This window comes from Halyomorpha halys, unplaced genomic scaffold (assembly GCF_000696795.3).
Source record: "Halyomorpha halys isolate HHAL.00 unplaced genomic scaffold, Hhal_1.1 Scaffold961.1, whole genome shotgun sequence".
NCBI lineage: Eukaryota > Metazoa > Arthropoda > Insecta > Hemiptera > Pentatomidae > Halyomorpha > Halyomorpha halys.
This window is the reverse complement of record NW_027105140.1, coordinates 146,886-161,395: the sequence shown is the minus strand read 5'-3', so window position 1 is coordinate 161,395 and position 14,510 is coordinate 146,886. Positions and strand designations below refer to the sequence as shown.

General features: G+C 31.3%; 1 protein-coding gene across 12 annotated transcripts in view; it reads right to left on the bottom strand.

The window, feature by feature from the left end:
- Positions 1-15: 15 nt before the first annotated feature.
- Positions 16-14,510, bottom strand: part of DNApol-eta (DNA polymerase eta) — a 113,450-nt gene continuing 98,955 nt past the window's right edge. For 11 of the 12 annotated variants that reach the window (XM_014431271.2, XM_067048723.1, XM_014431274.2 and 8 more), the window contains 7 exons: positions 13,836-13,970; positions 7,836-8,035; positions 7,572-7,735; positions 6,683-6,906; positions 4,476-4,665; positions 2,532-2,704; positions 16-1,013 (listed from right to left, as the gene is read on the bottom strand). In XM_014431271.2, the coding sequence (XP_014286757.1) occupies positions 32-1,013; positions 2,532-2,704; positions 4,476-4,665; positions 6,683-6,906; positions 7,572-7,735; positions 7,836-8,035; positions 13,836-13,970 (2,068 nt within the window). In that variant the 3' untranslated portion in view covers positions 16-31. The remainder of the gene's footprint in view (positions 1,014-2,531; positions 2,705-4,475; positions 4,666-6,682; positions 6,907-7,571; positions 7,736-7,835; positions 8,036-13,835; positions 13,971-14,510) is intronic. The other variant, XM_014431278.2, reaches the window with a different exon arrangement.

Genomic DNA, 14,510 nt, shown 5'->3' with positions numbered 1-14,510 from the left:
TTAAATATTTTTCTTCTTTTTAAAAATATACTTATTTTTTGAAAAACATGTCTATACTCTTACTTTTTTTGTTATTAGAATTTTTTTTCTTGCCACTGGTTTTGAGCTTTCTTTTATTGTCGTTATTATTTTTTGTAATAGCATTTGCACTATTTACAACTCGGGGAATAGAATTCAGTTCTTTATCCAACTTCATAGCAATATGCATATCCTGATGCAATTCATAATCATCAACAATTTCACCACATTCTTCACACTTAATTGAGCTGTTGCCTGCAATAGATGATAAATTACTGACTTTCTCTGTATTATTAACTGCAATGTTAATTGGTATATCTTGTCCTTCAGTATTCAAATTCTCATCATGCTTAATACTTTCTCTCAGCTTCATAATTTTATTTCTGTAAGATGAAGGAAGAGCTTTAAGTAATTCATCATCAATTTGAGAGATATCTGGAAATAATTCTTCGGGCTTAACCCATTCTTCCTGTTTAATGTTTTGATTGAAAAAATTTATTAGTGTGTTCTTTTTCTTTGCAGGTTTTTCATTTAAATTCACTACAGACCGTTCATTTACAAAGTCTGTTTTTGAATCAGTTTTTGATTTTTGTTTATTGACATCATGTTCTAGCTCCGTATCATCATTTTCTAAACAAAATAGTTTTCTTTTGATATTATCTTTTTGGCTCTCATTAGGAGTTTCTCTATTTTCATCAACCGCTTTTACCATTGAACCTTGAGAATCTTCACTGTCAACATATAAGTCATGTTTAGAAAAATCAGGAACCATATTCAGTTTCTTATTTGAATCTAAAACATCACGCTGAAACATGCGTTCAAAGAAAGAGGACTTATTTTCATTTCCTGAAATTGATGCAGTATTGTCTGTTTTTACATTGGTTTTAGCACTATTAAGATTTGAGTTTTCAGAAACATTAAAAAATTTAGCAATTTTATTTGAACTGTTGGAAAATTTACCAGCTGAAAACCCTAACTGTTTTATTGGTGGATACCTAAAAAAAAAGATTTAATTAGAGATTTACAAGAATTCAAAACACTGTTGTTATTTATACAATTGTTAAGGGAAAATTTTACTGATGATTGAGTGTTTTATAATACTTTATGTCTACATGAATTATATCTACTTTATAATTTATTCCTATAAATTGGGGAAACATTAAATAAATGCCTTAATCTTATTTGTATGAGAAACATTTATTTCACATGGAAATGCCTCATTACAGCAAAAATTAATTATATTAAAGAAACAGTGCAAAGAGAGTCATGGTAGAAGAAAGTATTGCTGAATCTTCCTACTTTAATCCATTGAAAATTTGTAACATATTCTTGGAGGAAATATCTTTTGAATTAAATTTACAACCTCTGAATTCGAATTAGTACAATTCAAATTATGTAAATGTTCATTTTTGCACTGATTCAATAGAGTTTAAACATTTCTAAAACCTCAGCTCCATAATAAACATAAAAGTGTATTATTTTTTTATTTATATATAAGTGTATCACAGAAATATTGCTGTGAAATCAAACTTGAGGACTTTTTAACTAGGTAATAATAGAAGATATATATTTAAATGGTAAAAATAGATTCCTTGGAGGTATCCGCTATCTTTAGTACGAAACCTTCTACACTATATGAAGGGATTAATGTGGATTCTGACATAACATACTTTTGTTGAAAGAATTATAGCATATAACTATATTTTTAGTTCAATAAAACACAAAAAACAAGTATTTGATCTCAAAGTTAGCTTTAAAAAAAAGCAACGTGTTAGTGTCTAGAAACTGTGTTTTTTTTATACAGTAGAACTTAATTTAGTTTTCCACCAATAATAATAAAATGCTTAGTGAGCCTGGAGGTTCAAAGCCAATTCTACCAATTACTGCGCCCACACATTTAAAAAACCAAATCCAAAAGATTAGTCTTGACGCAATCCTCCCATTAACGTTTCAGTCTACTCCTCTAATGTTCATCTATCATATCAGAGTTAATTAATTATTAGGGATACTTTTACAAAATCTTACAAGCCCATTTTATTTGCCACAATAAAAATGCCTGAATTATATTTACTGAGTTCAGTTCACATGCAGTTGGTATTTTTTGATACCAAGTCAACACTTGAAATAAATAATTGGCTAAACAGTAACCACTTAATATTTTAATACAGAAGTAACAAAGAAGAAACAGGTTGATTACATATTGCCTCACATAACATCTCAGTGGTTCAAAGTTTTTCTCTAAGAAGACCTTTATATGATATAGCTTTTTTACATAGCTCTATTGTGAAAAATATAGTTACTAGATGATTATAAAACTTTAGAATTCTCAAAAAGTAATTGTAAAATGATTTGTATTCCAAATAACAATAATAATTAAGATTTAAGAACCTTCTTACTAATCTTAAATAAAATTAGAGTTATCTGTTTCTTAACAAATACCAGTCATATAGATATTAAAACTTTTCTGAAATTTAGATATTAAAAAAATGAAAACAAGAAATATTATAATTTACCAGTTATCATTAGATGGATCTACTTTGCAAACTTTTTTGAGAGTTTGTTCTGCCACAAAGAATATCTTATCAACTTCATAAGAAGACAAAGCTACAGATTTAGAAGAGGCAGTGTCTTTTTTGTTTATTTCTAAGTGCATCGACACAGTCAACAAATTAGCTCTTCGTTTATTCTGTAACAAAAGTTAAAACAATAATAATATATTATAAACATTATATTTATTTAAATAGTAATATTTATGTGATTAAAAAGTTATAAACTACATACTTACTATCACAAATTTTCTTATGCGTAACAAAGAGAGAAATACTTTACTTTTATAAGCAGTGATGCCCAAATATATTGGTATATTAATATATGAGTATTGCTGGGTTTATACTAATAATAAGATAATAGTGACTTAAAACAAATAAATAATATGTAAAAAAAAAAAATAAAAATAATTGCTATACAGGCAATGCCCAGAAAATCCAGAATATGGCAATATCTCTAATACTAATTCCTAGGTGAAAAGATTTTAGAAGTCCCATTATATCGTGTACTCAAAAAAATAACACAGATTTAATTCAATAACAGTGTATTTTTTTAAATATATTATTTGAAATATTTTTCAGAAGTAGTCAGTCATTCTGTGTCAAATGCACTACATTAATAAACACAATCAGATTTATTATTATATTCTGGCTAGAATAGGTTGAGTAATCTATTGAATAACTAGCCCTCCCTTATATTTTACGTAATATTTCCATATCATTTCATAAAACACTAAAGAGGATGCCATACAAAAGACACCCGATAAGAAGGAAAGGGGTGAATTTATAATCTGATGGTGAAGCTGTAATGCTGGTGCTGTTGTAGTAACAAGACTGCTAATATAGATGCTTTAGCTCCCTCGGCTACAGAGTGCCCAAATTATAGCGATCTTGAGTCAGTATTAGCAACAGCAGTTTGACCTTTTTTTAATTTAGAAATTTATTTAGTGGCAGCCCCAAAGAATGAATCTCAGCTTTTCCACTCTAGATTAGAATATGTTAGTAAACTGTAGGATAACAATCCTATATTCAAGAAATGTCAGAACAAGAAATGAAAAATCATCTTATGGTATTTTTTGAGTTATTCTAAGAATTATGCCACTAAGTTTCAAATGAATATTCTTCATTTTTATCCTTTAGATATAAATACATCATCTAACAACCTTAACCCTCTTCCTAACAACAAGTGATTAAAAAAAAAAAAATGTTCTCTCCATATTTTGATTGAAATAAACAGTATTTGGTTATTATTGGTATTGTTTCATTTCTTTAGAATTTATGAAAATATGTCTCTTTACTAATTTATTCAGTTATTATTTACTAGATTGGTTTTATAGGTTATAAACAACAAGAATATATTTTTAAATTAAAAAATAAGGAAAAAAATGATTAAAATGTGAATTCTATCTTGTTTCTTGATCTTCGCAAATTTCTTTGGATCTCTATTCAATTCAATTTAATGTTTATTTTTCATATTAAAACAAGAGTTTCTTGTTACAAGAACTGGACCATCTATTACATAAGTATACAAACTATCAATTGTTGGTCAAATATTAATTCTTAAAATATTTAGATCAGAACATTAAATGAAGTAATGATACCACCTATGTTCCAATATTAAGAAGGTGCATAATATTTTAGTTAATATTTTCTTCATTTATTATTATTATGAGAACATTTATTACATACAGGCTACAGTTAACATAATGTACATGAGATATTTGGTTATGAATTATTAGCAAGAAAACAAATGAAAATTGAATAACAGCATTAGTGATCTAGAAGGTAGAAGGAACTAATACAGAAGAATGTTTATCCTGAATCATCTTCATTTATCTGAAGAATAAACATCATTTAATGCAAATATTTATGTTTAAAACAATTTAATCGAGGTAATTTAATAATATTTACCATAACTTCATCTTCTAATAACCTTTCAGATAATTCTTCAGCTAATTTACTAATCCAATGATGCACATCTTTGGTTTTGATTAAAGCAGTACGACCAGGAAAATTTTTACAACAACCTATACTTTTAGCAACTAGACGGGCTGTGACTGGTTCATTGTCTAATCCACGTGCAATGTTATAAAGCCATGATCTATAAAGAACATATTAATGCATGTTAAAATAAACACGATGAACTTTATATATAATGAGGTATATGCATGTTTCTATTTATATCATGATCATCAGTTTAAAAGATATTATTTTAAGTCATGATATCAAACTTGTTGACAAGAACAGAATATTTTACAACTGAGACAGGTATGATATCTCATGTTGGTTGTCACCTTCCTACACGAAAGTATCCTAGGATCCCAGAGATGAATCTAACAAAACAATCCATTACTCTCTTAAGTCTCACCTCTAGCCTACCTGATAATCAAATATAAACAAGGCAACCATAATTGAAGCGGGGGAAAATGAAGGAGACTAGAAGCTGGCAGGTCTTGAGGGGTATAGATTAAGGATAATTAGAGAAATATGGTCATTCCAGGATAGGTGCTGATCAAAAATCATCCCAAGGTTTCCCACTGAGGTGTGGAATTGAATGGGTTGGCGACTGAGGTAGAGTAGGGGATAGTAAGGAACAGAATTAAGAAGGAATTTGGAACTAATGAGGATACCCTTAGTTTTTTCAGTATTAAGCCTGAGATCATTGTTCGCTGCCCATTCATTGATGTTATCTATATTTTCTTACAGCTTGCAGATCGTCTTGAGCATTTCAGCAGGATAAAAGGATAGGTAAATTTGTTGGTAATCAGTGTACGGAAGGTATTGTGAATGGTGAATAGAATCAGGAAGTCATTAATATATATATATATATATTGAGAAAAGGGTGAGAGTGAGGAGCCCTTAGGAACATCACGTGTTAGTGGAAGGGGGTTTATTGAGAGTAATGAGTTTGGAAATGAAGCGATAAGAAACTATGAAACCATTTTATAACAATATTTAATAAGGAGAAGTTTTGGAGTTTGGAAAGGAGGATTTTTATGATTGGCAGAGTTGAAGGCTTTTGAGAAATAAAAAAAAACTACGATGGTGATTTTTTTGTCTATCAATAGAGGTTTTTTCAACAAGGGGTCAGAAGGCAGACTGGAGAGGATTGAGGAATGTAGTAAGCTGCGAACGCACTATTCTTTCGAATGGTTTTGATAGATTAGAGAGGATAGAGATAGGTATGAAATAGGAGACTTGGGAGGGAACATGGACTTTATTCAATGAACGGGCAATGAATTTTTCCAAGCTGAAGGAAAAATTGAATTTTGGAGTGAAAAATTGTAAACGTGCAAAAGGATAGGAAATATGACCGGAAGGCACAGTTTTATTATTTTAACAGGAATTTGGTCCAGACCACAGTCATTAATTCTGAATTTTAGGACAGAGGAGAGGTCTTCAGGAGAAATATGCATGAAAAAGAAATTTTTGGGGGTCAAAATGGGTTTGTGGAATGGAGTATGCAATAAGGGAAGAGGATTCACATAGAATGAATAGCAAAGTTAGTTCATCTGGAGAAACAGGATAATAAGTACAGGATTATCACAGTAGAGGATAACAAGTACAGGATGAATGTAAGTTAGTTCATCCAGAGAAACAGGATAAGAAGTACAGGATTCAGAATTTACTATAGAAAGGTTTTAAGGATTTACCATCGAGACTTAGATAAGGAGGCTTAGATCAGGATTTTGAGATAAGAAAGTGTAAAAAAAAAAAAAAAACGTGCTTTGGCTCGGCATAGGGAAGATGAGTGAGATTCCTTAAGAATTTAAAGGAGGAGTATTTTGGAAGATGGGTGAGATTCCTTAAGAATTTAAAGGAGGAGTATTTTTCATAGGTTCTAGTTTGCCTAAAACATCTTTTGGTTGTATCCCTTTTTCTCACCTTCTCTCTGATTTCTGAATTGATCCAGAGGGCTGGGAACATTTGAAAGTAGAGGTCTTGAACAGAACACGGTAATTTAGGAAAGTGGCGAGATTAGTGGAAAGGCATTCTACTAATTTTAATGGATAAGAAATAGATTTTACATAGTGGATTGAGTTTTATATAGACTATTTTATTTTAAAAACTAATGCTTAAAAATATATTTCCAAACTACATAAACATTAAGAGTGTACCCTGTTTTTTCATCATATTTAGCTTGAAGTTCTTTTTCACTGAATTTCAGTAGATCGCTCATAGTTTGACAACCAAGTTTTTCAACAACATTATTACCTAATTTGCCACCTAAATTTTTTATCTTCTTCACTGGTAATGTTTTATAGAGTTCCAAAACACATTCCAGAGGTAAAATAGTTTGACGATTTGGTTTATGAAGTCCACATGCTAGTTTGGCCAGAATCTAGAAATACAATAATAATATTGAAATTGTTTACAAGATATTTACTGCAGACAAAATAAGTTGTAATGGGTTCTTAGAACAATAATCTGATTTTTGTGCTTCTTCATTCTCTGGCAGCAATGGGTGCTTGGGCAAAGAGATTATATTCCCGGCTGATGCTGACATTCTACAAGTGGACTAATAGTATATTTTGTTAATCTATGACGCAGTAGGGAATTTTAATTACAATAAAATAAGGAAGAACCTGCTAATATATGTTACAGCATACATTATTTGGGCTTAGTTAATTCATTAATGCCCAACCTTTATCAAGTATAGGAGGAAGTTAAACATACGATAGGTCTAAAAATTAAATTTTATAGTTTAACATTTCAGGATCTCCTGAGCACAAGAGTAATATATCTGGAATGGAATTTAGCCAGAGTGAGCAAATTCAATCTTTTCAAAAGGAGGAATGAGCTTATAAATTCAATTCTAACAGTTTTCAGGACTAAAGAATATAGATTATTATCATTAATCTAAATTATTAATATAACTAACTTTGGATAATTATCTCCTCTAATTATTTAAAAGCATACTTTAGACAAATGTATGGAAAACAGCCATGTTCTAGCAAGCATATTTATAACTAAATTTTTACCAATCAAATATGAGTGGAAACAAACCTTATTATGAGCAATACCAGCAGAGCATTTAAAGCCAGTTTCAGATAAAACAGTTTCTCTAATTTCTTCAACAATCAAAGCACCAACAGCAAGCCTTAGTGAAGCTGTATTGTTAAGCGACTCGGTGTCTTTTAACCAAGCTCTAAGACCATTTTTCCTTTCTCCTAGATTTTAGCAAAAATTTAGAAGTAATGATAATTCCTCTACTTCAATAAATAGAAATAATAAAAAATAATTTTTTTGTGTACAGTAATTTTTCAAAACCTTCATCATTGGAAGAATTCGTTGAGTATCCAACAACAAATGTTGATTTCCATTTTTCTGGATTGAATTGGGACAGTAATTTCATCCTTTCTTCAACTGCTTTTGTGAGATCAATATAAGCTTCATCAACACTAGCTCTTTGAACACAAGTGCTGAATTTGCACAAAATGGCTAAAACTTCCCTTCCAGCATCTCTGTACCTGTAGAAGAGAAAATCATAAATGTTTATTAGAAGAATGAAATTTGTGAATAGCACCCAGCTCACAGTATTATTATTGATAAATAGAGAATTATTGAAGATAGTTTAGAAGGAGCTGTTGTAATAATAATGAAATATTAAATAGCAATGATAGATTTTTTTACATTTATTTAAACAACAAATCTATTGAAGATTTTAAATTTTTTTATTAACTTGGATATGAATTGTGCAATCTACAAATATATTTTTAGCTATTAACATCAGCAAAGTTTTACATTACAAACAAATAACTAACAAAGGAAACACTAAGTTGAATGCCATTTTTCACAGAGCATAGAAAAAAAACTTGCCCCTTTCTCAACCTCAGAAAGAATCCTCAACATAGACATACATCATCATAAAACTACTAACATTGATGTCTGAGTTTTTTTATACTATTAAACTCGATGAACAAATGAAACTCTTAAAAAGATGTCACTCTCTGTTTCTAAGCAATTATTCCTGAGAAATATTTTCTGAAACGTTCAAAAAAGGTAGTTTCTGAAATGATTTTTTCCAAACTTCTGATAGTACAAATCCATAATGTTTATTAGTTTAACAACATTTTCTCATATTTCAAATAATAATTTCATTTATCTATACATGGAATATATATTAAGAGAAAGTATTGCAATCGTGCAAAATTTCAAATTTGAGTTTTCAACAACAATACATGTTTTGAGGTCACTTAAGTCCAAATAATTAAGTTTCGTAAACTGGTGTTTGTGTATTTTTTTTTTTTTTAGGTTTTAAAGATAAATCTTTCATAAGACGAAGTGCAATCAATAATAAGTTACACAACAGTGTGATATTTCAACTAACTAAAAACCACCTTCCAATTTTTATTTCACCACCCCACAGAACCACTGTCAAGTATTACTTCACAGGGCAGAAGGGTTATCTATCTACATCTTCTTTAAGGTAAGTCATTGCCTGGCCTCTTCTTTCTCACTCTTATGCTCTGAGCCTTCAACCGCTTTTGCGCTGCATAGTGTGATACAGCACTCCAATTCTTCTGGCTAGTCATCATCAAAGGGACTGTTTTCTGGAACTAATTTTTTTGCTAAGTTTTATGTCTAGCTCTTCTTTTTCTTGAGAAAAACCTGGACAACAGAAGAACAGATGTTCAACTGTTTCATCCAAGGAAACACAAGTTGGGCACAATGATCTTTCCTCCAGTTTGAAGTGGACTAAGAAGGCTTTGAAGCAACCATAGTATGCAAACGGCTGAGTGAGATAATAATCCACCTCTCCGTGTTTCCGGGATACCTATGTTGATACATAAGGAATCACATGATGGGTCCATCTTCCAAAAGATGAGGCATTCCAGCATCTCTGCCATCTTTTAAGAGTCTGAATTCTCTCTTCTTTTGCGATGTAACCCAATCAGTATCTCTTCTAATTTCCTTCGGGACATCTGGCTGTGTTCATCTGCCAAAAGATCTATTGGAGGAATATCTGTGAGGACACACACAGCATCATAGGATGTTGTCCAGTTTAAAGTGGTATTTGTAGGCTCTAAAGCACTCATGTCTGGTCAAAGGTTGGATTACATAAAAATCCACCTCATCATGTCGGCGACCATACCTCAAACCAACATGGTATTAACCTATAACCAGCATTGGGTATTAACCTATAAGTCCACCTACAGGGGTCTGCAGCTTCCCAACAGCATTCGCTGTTGCCACTAATTGATAGTTATTTTCTGATCTTCTCTCAAAACACGAAAACATAGTCCATAATTCATTCTACAATAAGAAGTTCAATAGGTGGCATTCTGGCTATCATGCATACCGCCTCATAGGAAACAGTCCAAAAAGCACTTACTGTCCTTAAGGAAACTCAGCGATTAATGGAAACCATCTGTCTCATGTATGATTTGGTAACCATCGCTACTTTCCAAATTGGAGCTCCATATAAATTGATTGAGGGGACAACAGTAGCAAGAAGCCTGCTACTTTTTTCTCTGTGACCTCCAACGTTAAGCATAAGGCGTGACAATAAGGATCGTGTGAATATTAAACCCGAGATGTGCATCCATCATGACTTACGTATTTTAAAAAAGACTGAGAACGAACTTTGTGCCTACCTATTGTAACAGTGATGGTCTCGGTTAGCAAGTGACTAGGATAGCTCCTAAAATACAAACTTTTATAGGAATAGGAAAATAAAATTTCTTGTTCATAATTCTCACCTTTCCTGGTCTTTAATTATTTTCCTCAAAAATTACCAAAATAGCAATTACTTCAATATAAGCCAACGAATCTGCACAAACTTGAGTTATGTAGAGTAGTAAGTGAAAGTTATGTGATTTGCACACCGTACTACAATTTTTTATTTGGCTTCAGTTTCACAGTTTTTTTCGTAGTCGTTTTTATTGATAATGATTTTGTAGCAGGGAGCAAGTCGTTGGACCACAACTCACCAGAGCGATCCACCTCGAGCCTCACCGAAGCTCTCAAATTTATAAATCAGTTCATTTTGTAAAAAGACATTGTCATTTTTGTATATTAATAATTTCTGTACATAATACTTAGCAATATCTGTACAATGAATAATAAATGATAACGATGGAATGCACGAACCTATCTCAAGCAGACATGTTCCGACCGCTTCTCGGTCACAGCCCCATGGACTAGACCTATAAATAAGGGACTCTAAATCCCCAAAACTCGATCATAGATCCACATCCTTTCCTGGGTCTAGTCATGGCACTGGTGTGACATATACACTGCTTGAGATAGAGAATTTCATTGCCAATCTATGCTTGTAAAAGTAGTTATTTCTGTATGCACACCTAAGACGATGGCCTACATCCTTTCCTTCTTTCCAGCAATCTTAGTCCGTCGCTTCATCTCGGCAACTAAGATTGTAACCTAATCCATAACGGTTACACTGGTCCGTCTGCTTCATCTCGGCAACCAGTGTAATTTCCCGTCTCTCCCCGGCTCTAGTCCGTCCGCTTCATCTCGGCAACTAGAGCTGCACCTAGCCTAATCAACTTACTGGTCCGTCCGCTTCATCTCGGCAACTAGTAAGCTGGCTCATATCTTGACAGTTCTAGTCCGTCCGCTTCATCTCGGCAACTAGAACTGTTACTCTGCCTTAGACTCTCTTACCCAGACCTCCTCTACCTGCGTCAGTGTCCAGGGCTCATTCTCTGGCACGGCCGTTCCTAACTTATAATGAATACGCCTTGTTGTGGGCCTTCTGTAAAGAGATATCAGGCTGGAGAAATCGCCTAAGACCAGAGACAACCCCGACAATTTATTAGATACAACTTTGAAAATTATATTAACATGTTCTGCTATCCAATGCATCCTTTCTTGAGATGAAAACTCTTTGCACAGTAGTTGGTATTCAATATCAAACAGATTTAATTATTTAGTCTTAAAAGTGATGAATCCTGTATGTAATTGAGGGCACATATTCACAGTTAGTTGCTGATCCTATATCAACAAGCATATAGAATATGAGCTATAAGTTAATATATGTTTCAAAACAATTTGAGCTTAAAATATATTAAATATTTTATTATTTCATATCTTCACAAATGAAGAGTTTTTGCTGGAAGCTGCTATGACAAAAAATGACATTTATATTTGTAGGATTTATAAGTATTAATGATATTTTCCAAACTATGTTCACAAAATAATGATTTCTAGTTGTTTGATTTATGAAATATCTGAGAAACCATTAGATATACATATTTCTACCAACACTCAAATTAAAGCTATTTTAATGTATTACAAAGTAGTTTATCTTCGTAGGGTTAGTAGTTTTTTTGATATTTGCATATGAAATTTTGCCTGAAAAAAAACAAAACAGAAATAAATTTAGTTAAGTAAATATGAAAACTACTAATCCTATGAAGATAAATATAATAAACTACTTTATAGTACATTAAACTAGCTTTTATTTGAGTGCTTGCAGACATCTGTTCGTCTAATGGTTTCTGATATATATTTTTCATAAATCAAAACTTTTTTACAAATAATAAAAAATCAATATTTTGTGAATTTATTTTCTCAATTATAATAACTACTATTCCTATGAAGGTAAACATTATAATCATCATTAACTAAGTTTAATTTGCTAACACTGGTGGGTGTTTTTACATCTAATAGATCCTGAGATATATTTTTCCCAAAATAAATGAACTAACTCCTGTTTTTTCGTGATTTCATTATGAAATGTTGCTTTTTAAAAAACTGTATCTCAGGAACTACTGAACAACTAATTTAGGAAAATGACTCTACTTTAAATTATGTTCTTGTCATAAGTAGTTTAAAAGATATGGAGCTCTGAAAGAAAAATTTAATTTTTTTTTGTAACTTTTGAAACAGGCACCATTTTTTATTCCCCTAGCTATAATTAGCTGAGCCATCAATTTTCACTAGTAATTAAACATAGTTTTCATTAAAGTAATACAAAATTTGGGTGAAATAACTGACTTTTTTTTACTTGGATCTTGTATAATTAGCAGGTGTTTGAACATGGACTTTAATAATGAAAAAGAAATGTAACATGGAGTTTTAATTAATTTAATTGTCCCATCATATTCGATTAAAGCATTTCTATTACTATAGGCATATTAATATAAAAATAGTATATTATTAAACAAAGCATTTATTTAATACATATGATAAATTAAATTTTATCTTTTTGAATAAACAGCTTGAAATATAATAAAAATATAAATACTCTTTCTCAATATTGTAAACATTTCAGCCAGTTCTTCAAACCTCACCTGCCAAACTATCCTACTTTAATTTACCAAACATTAAACAAGGGTTGTTGTGATTCGGAATTTTTCCAGAGACCTCAGCAACCAAACAATTATACTTTCAATGGCCAAAGAAGGCAAAAAAAGGTACTATGGTGTGACAATATTGATAGGTCCCAGCATAATAAGTAAACCCAATTTCCCATTTCCCTGTCCCTGTCTTCAATATATACGAACTGAAATCATTTCCCTGTCTATTGTACTTGGTTAGTCGATAGTGCCATTAGTCTTAGCCTCATTTATTTAATTGTTTGTGCACTAAATAAAGTAATTTTGTTTTTGACTCTACATATCCATCTGTTATCTTATTATAAGTCAGTAGATTCCTATTCCCATGCCCAATCACTTCATATACAACATGCCACATTTACACTCAAGCTCTTTCTATTCACATTCTTGTCAAATCAATCAATTCTATTTTAACCTGTGCCAATACCTGAAAAATTAAAAATATTAAAATAAAACAGACCACAAAATAACCACATGAATGTTATTGCATCTTCTCTTAAATATATAGGTACGTCTGTAGTGTCATTGTCAATAAATAATGAAATTTGTTTAATAGTTGGATGTCTTTCACAACATGCTAGGGCTTCTTACAAGTAAATTTTCTGTCATCCATCTGTGCATGGTACACAAACAGAAAGCTTCTTGCATATGTACATGAAAACATAAAGTATATGAATGTATTATAGTCAGAAGAGTATCTATCTAATTTCATTTGGGTGTGGAAAGTACCAGACTATTATACCAAGTTTCGTTAATGAATAGATAACTTCACTAACAATCCAATACATCAGAGGAGGTGTGCAGTAACATCCTATCCCTTTGTATAGTTATAGACAGATGAGGTTATTTTGAGGATTTTTTTTTATTAAATTTTTGTTTTGGTTTTGAATACATTAGATACTTAATGAGGCCAGTGAAATTTAAAATATATGTAACAAAATTATTCAGGTAAAGATAAATTTAGTACCTAGTTAAATCTGCTTTTTCTCTTACAGTAGGCACAGATACTAAAATGATTTCTGGACAATGCTTCTTGGCATCATCTCCTCGCATAAATCTTGTTACTCCTTTGTCTCTTGCCTCGTAATTAACAGCAATGATTCTAAAGAAGAAAAAAAAATCAATGAGATCAATATCATAAATATTATTATGAAAGCATTTGAAGGAGAGGAGAAAATGAATGGAGTCCTTCAAAAACTTTCTATGTAAATATTTATCTATTTATTAAAATGAAATGATACACAATAATGTGAAAGAGGAGGTAGATTATATTATTGAATAGTTTATACAATTGCAATTTAATATAAAATAATTTATACAAAAAGTATAGATTTGAAGGAGATGGGCTGAGCTGCGGTCAAGAAGGAAGAAAAAATAGTAATAACTATTTATTTATTTTCAGCCCAATTTTTACTATTTTTATTATTACTATTTTTTCTTCCTCCTTGGCCCGGAGCTCTGATCATCTCCTTCAAATTAACAGTCAATCATATATACATGTTTTTTTTTTTTTTTTTGTTTTTTTTTACGAGGGTCGGTGCAAATCTTCAAAAGACACGGATAGGCCCGTACCTATCTGTGTGGAATTTTTACCCACTAAAACCACCGCCCTACACCTGTTCATTCCTCTCCACGGGACCGC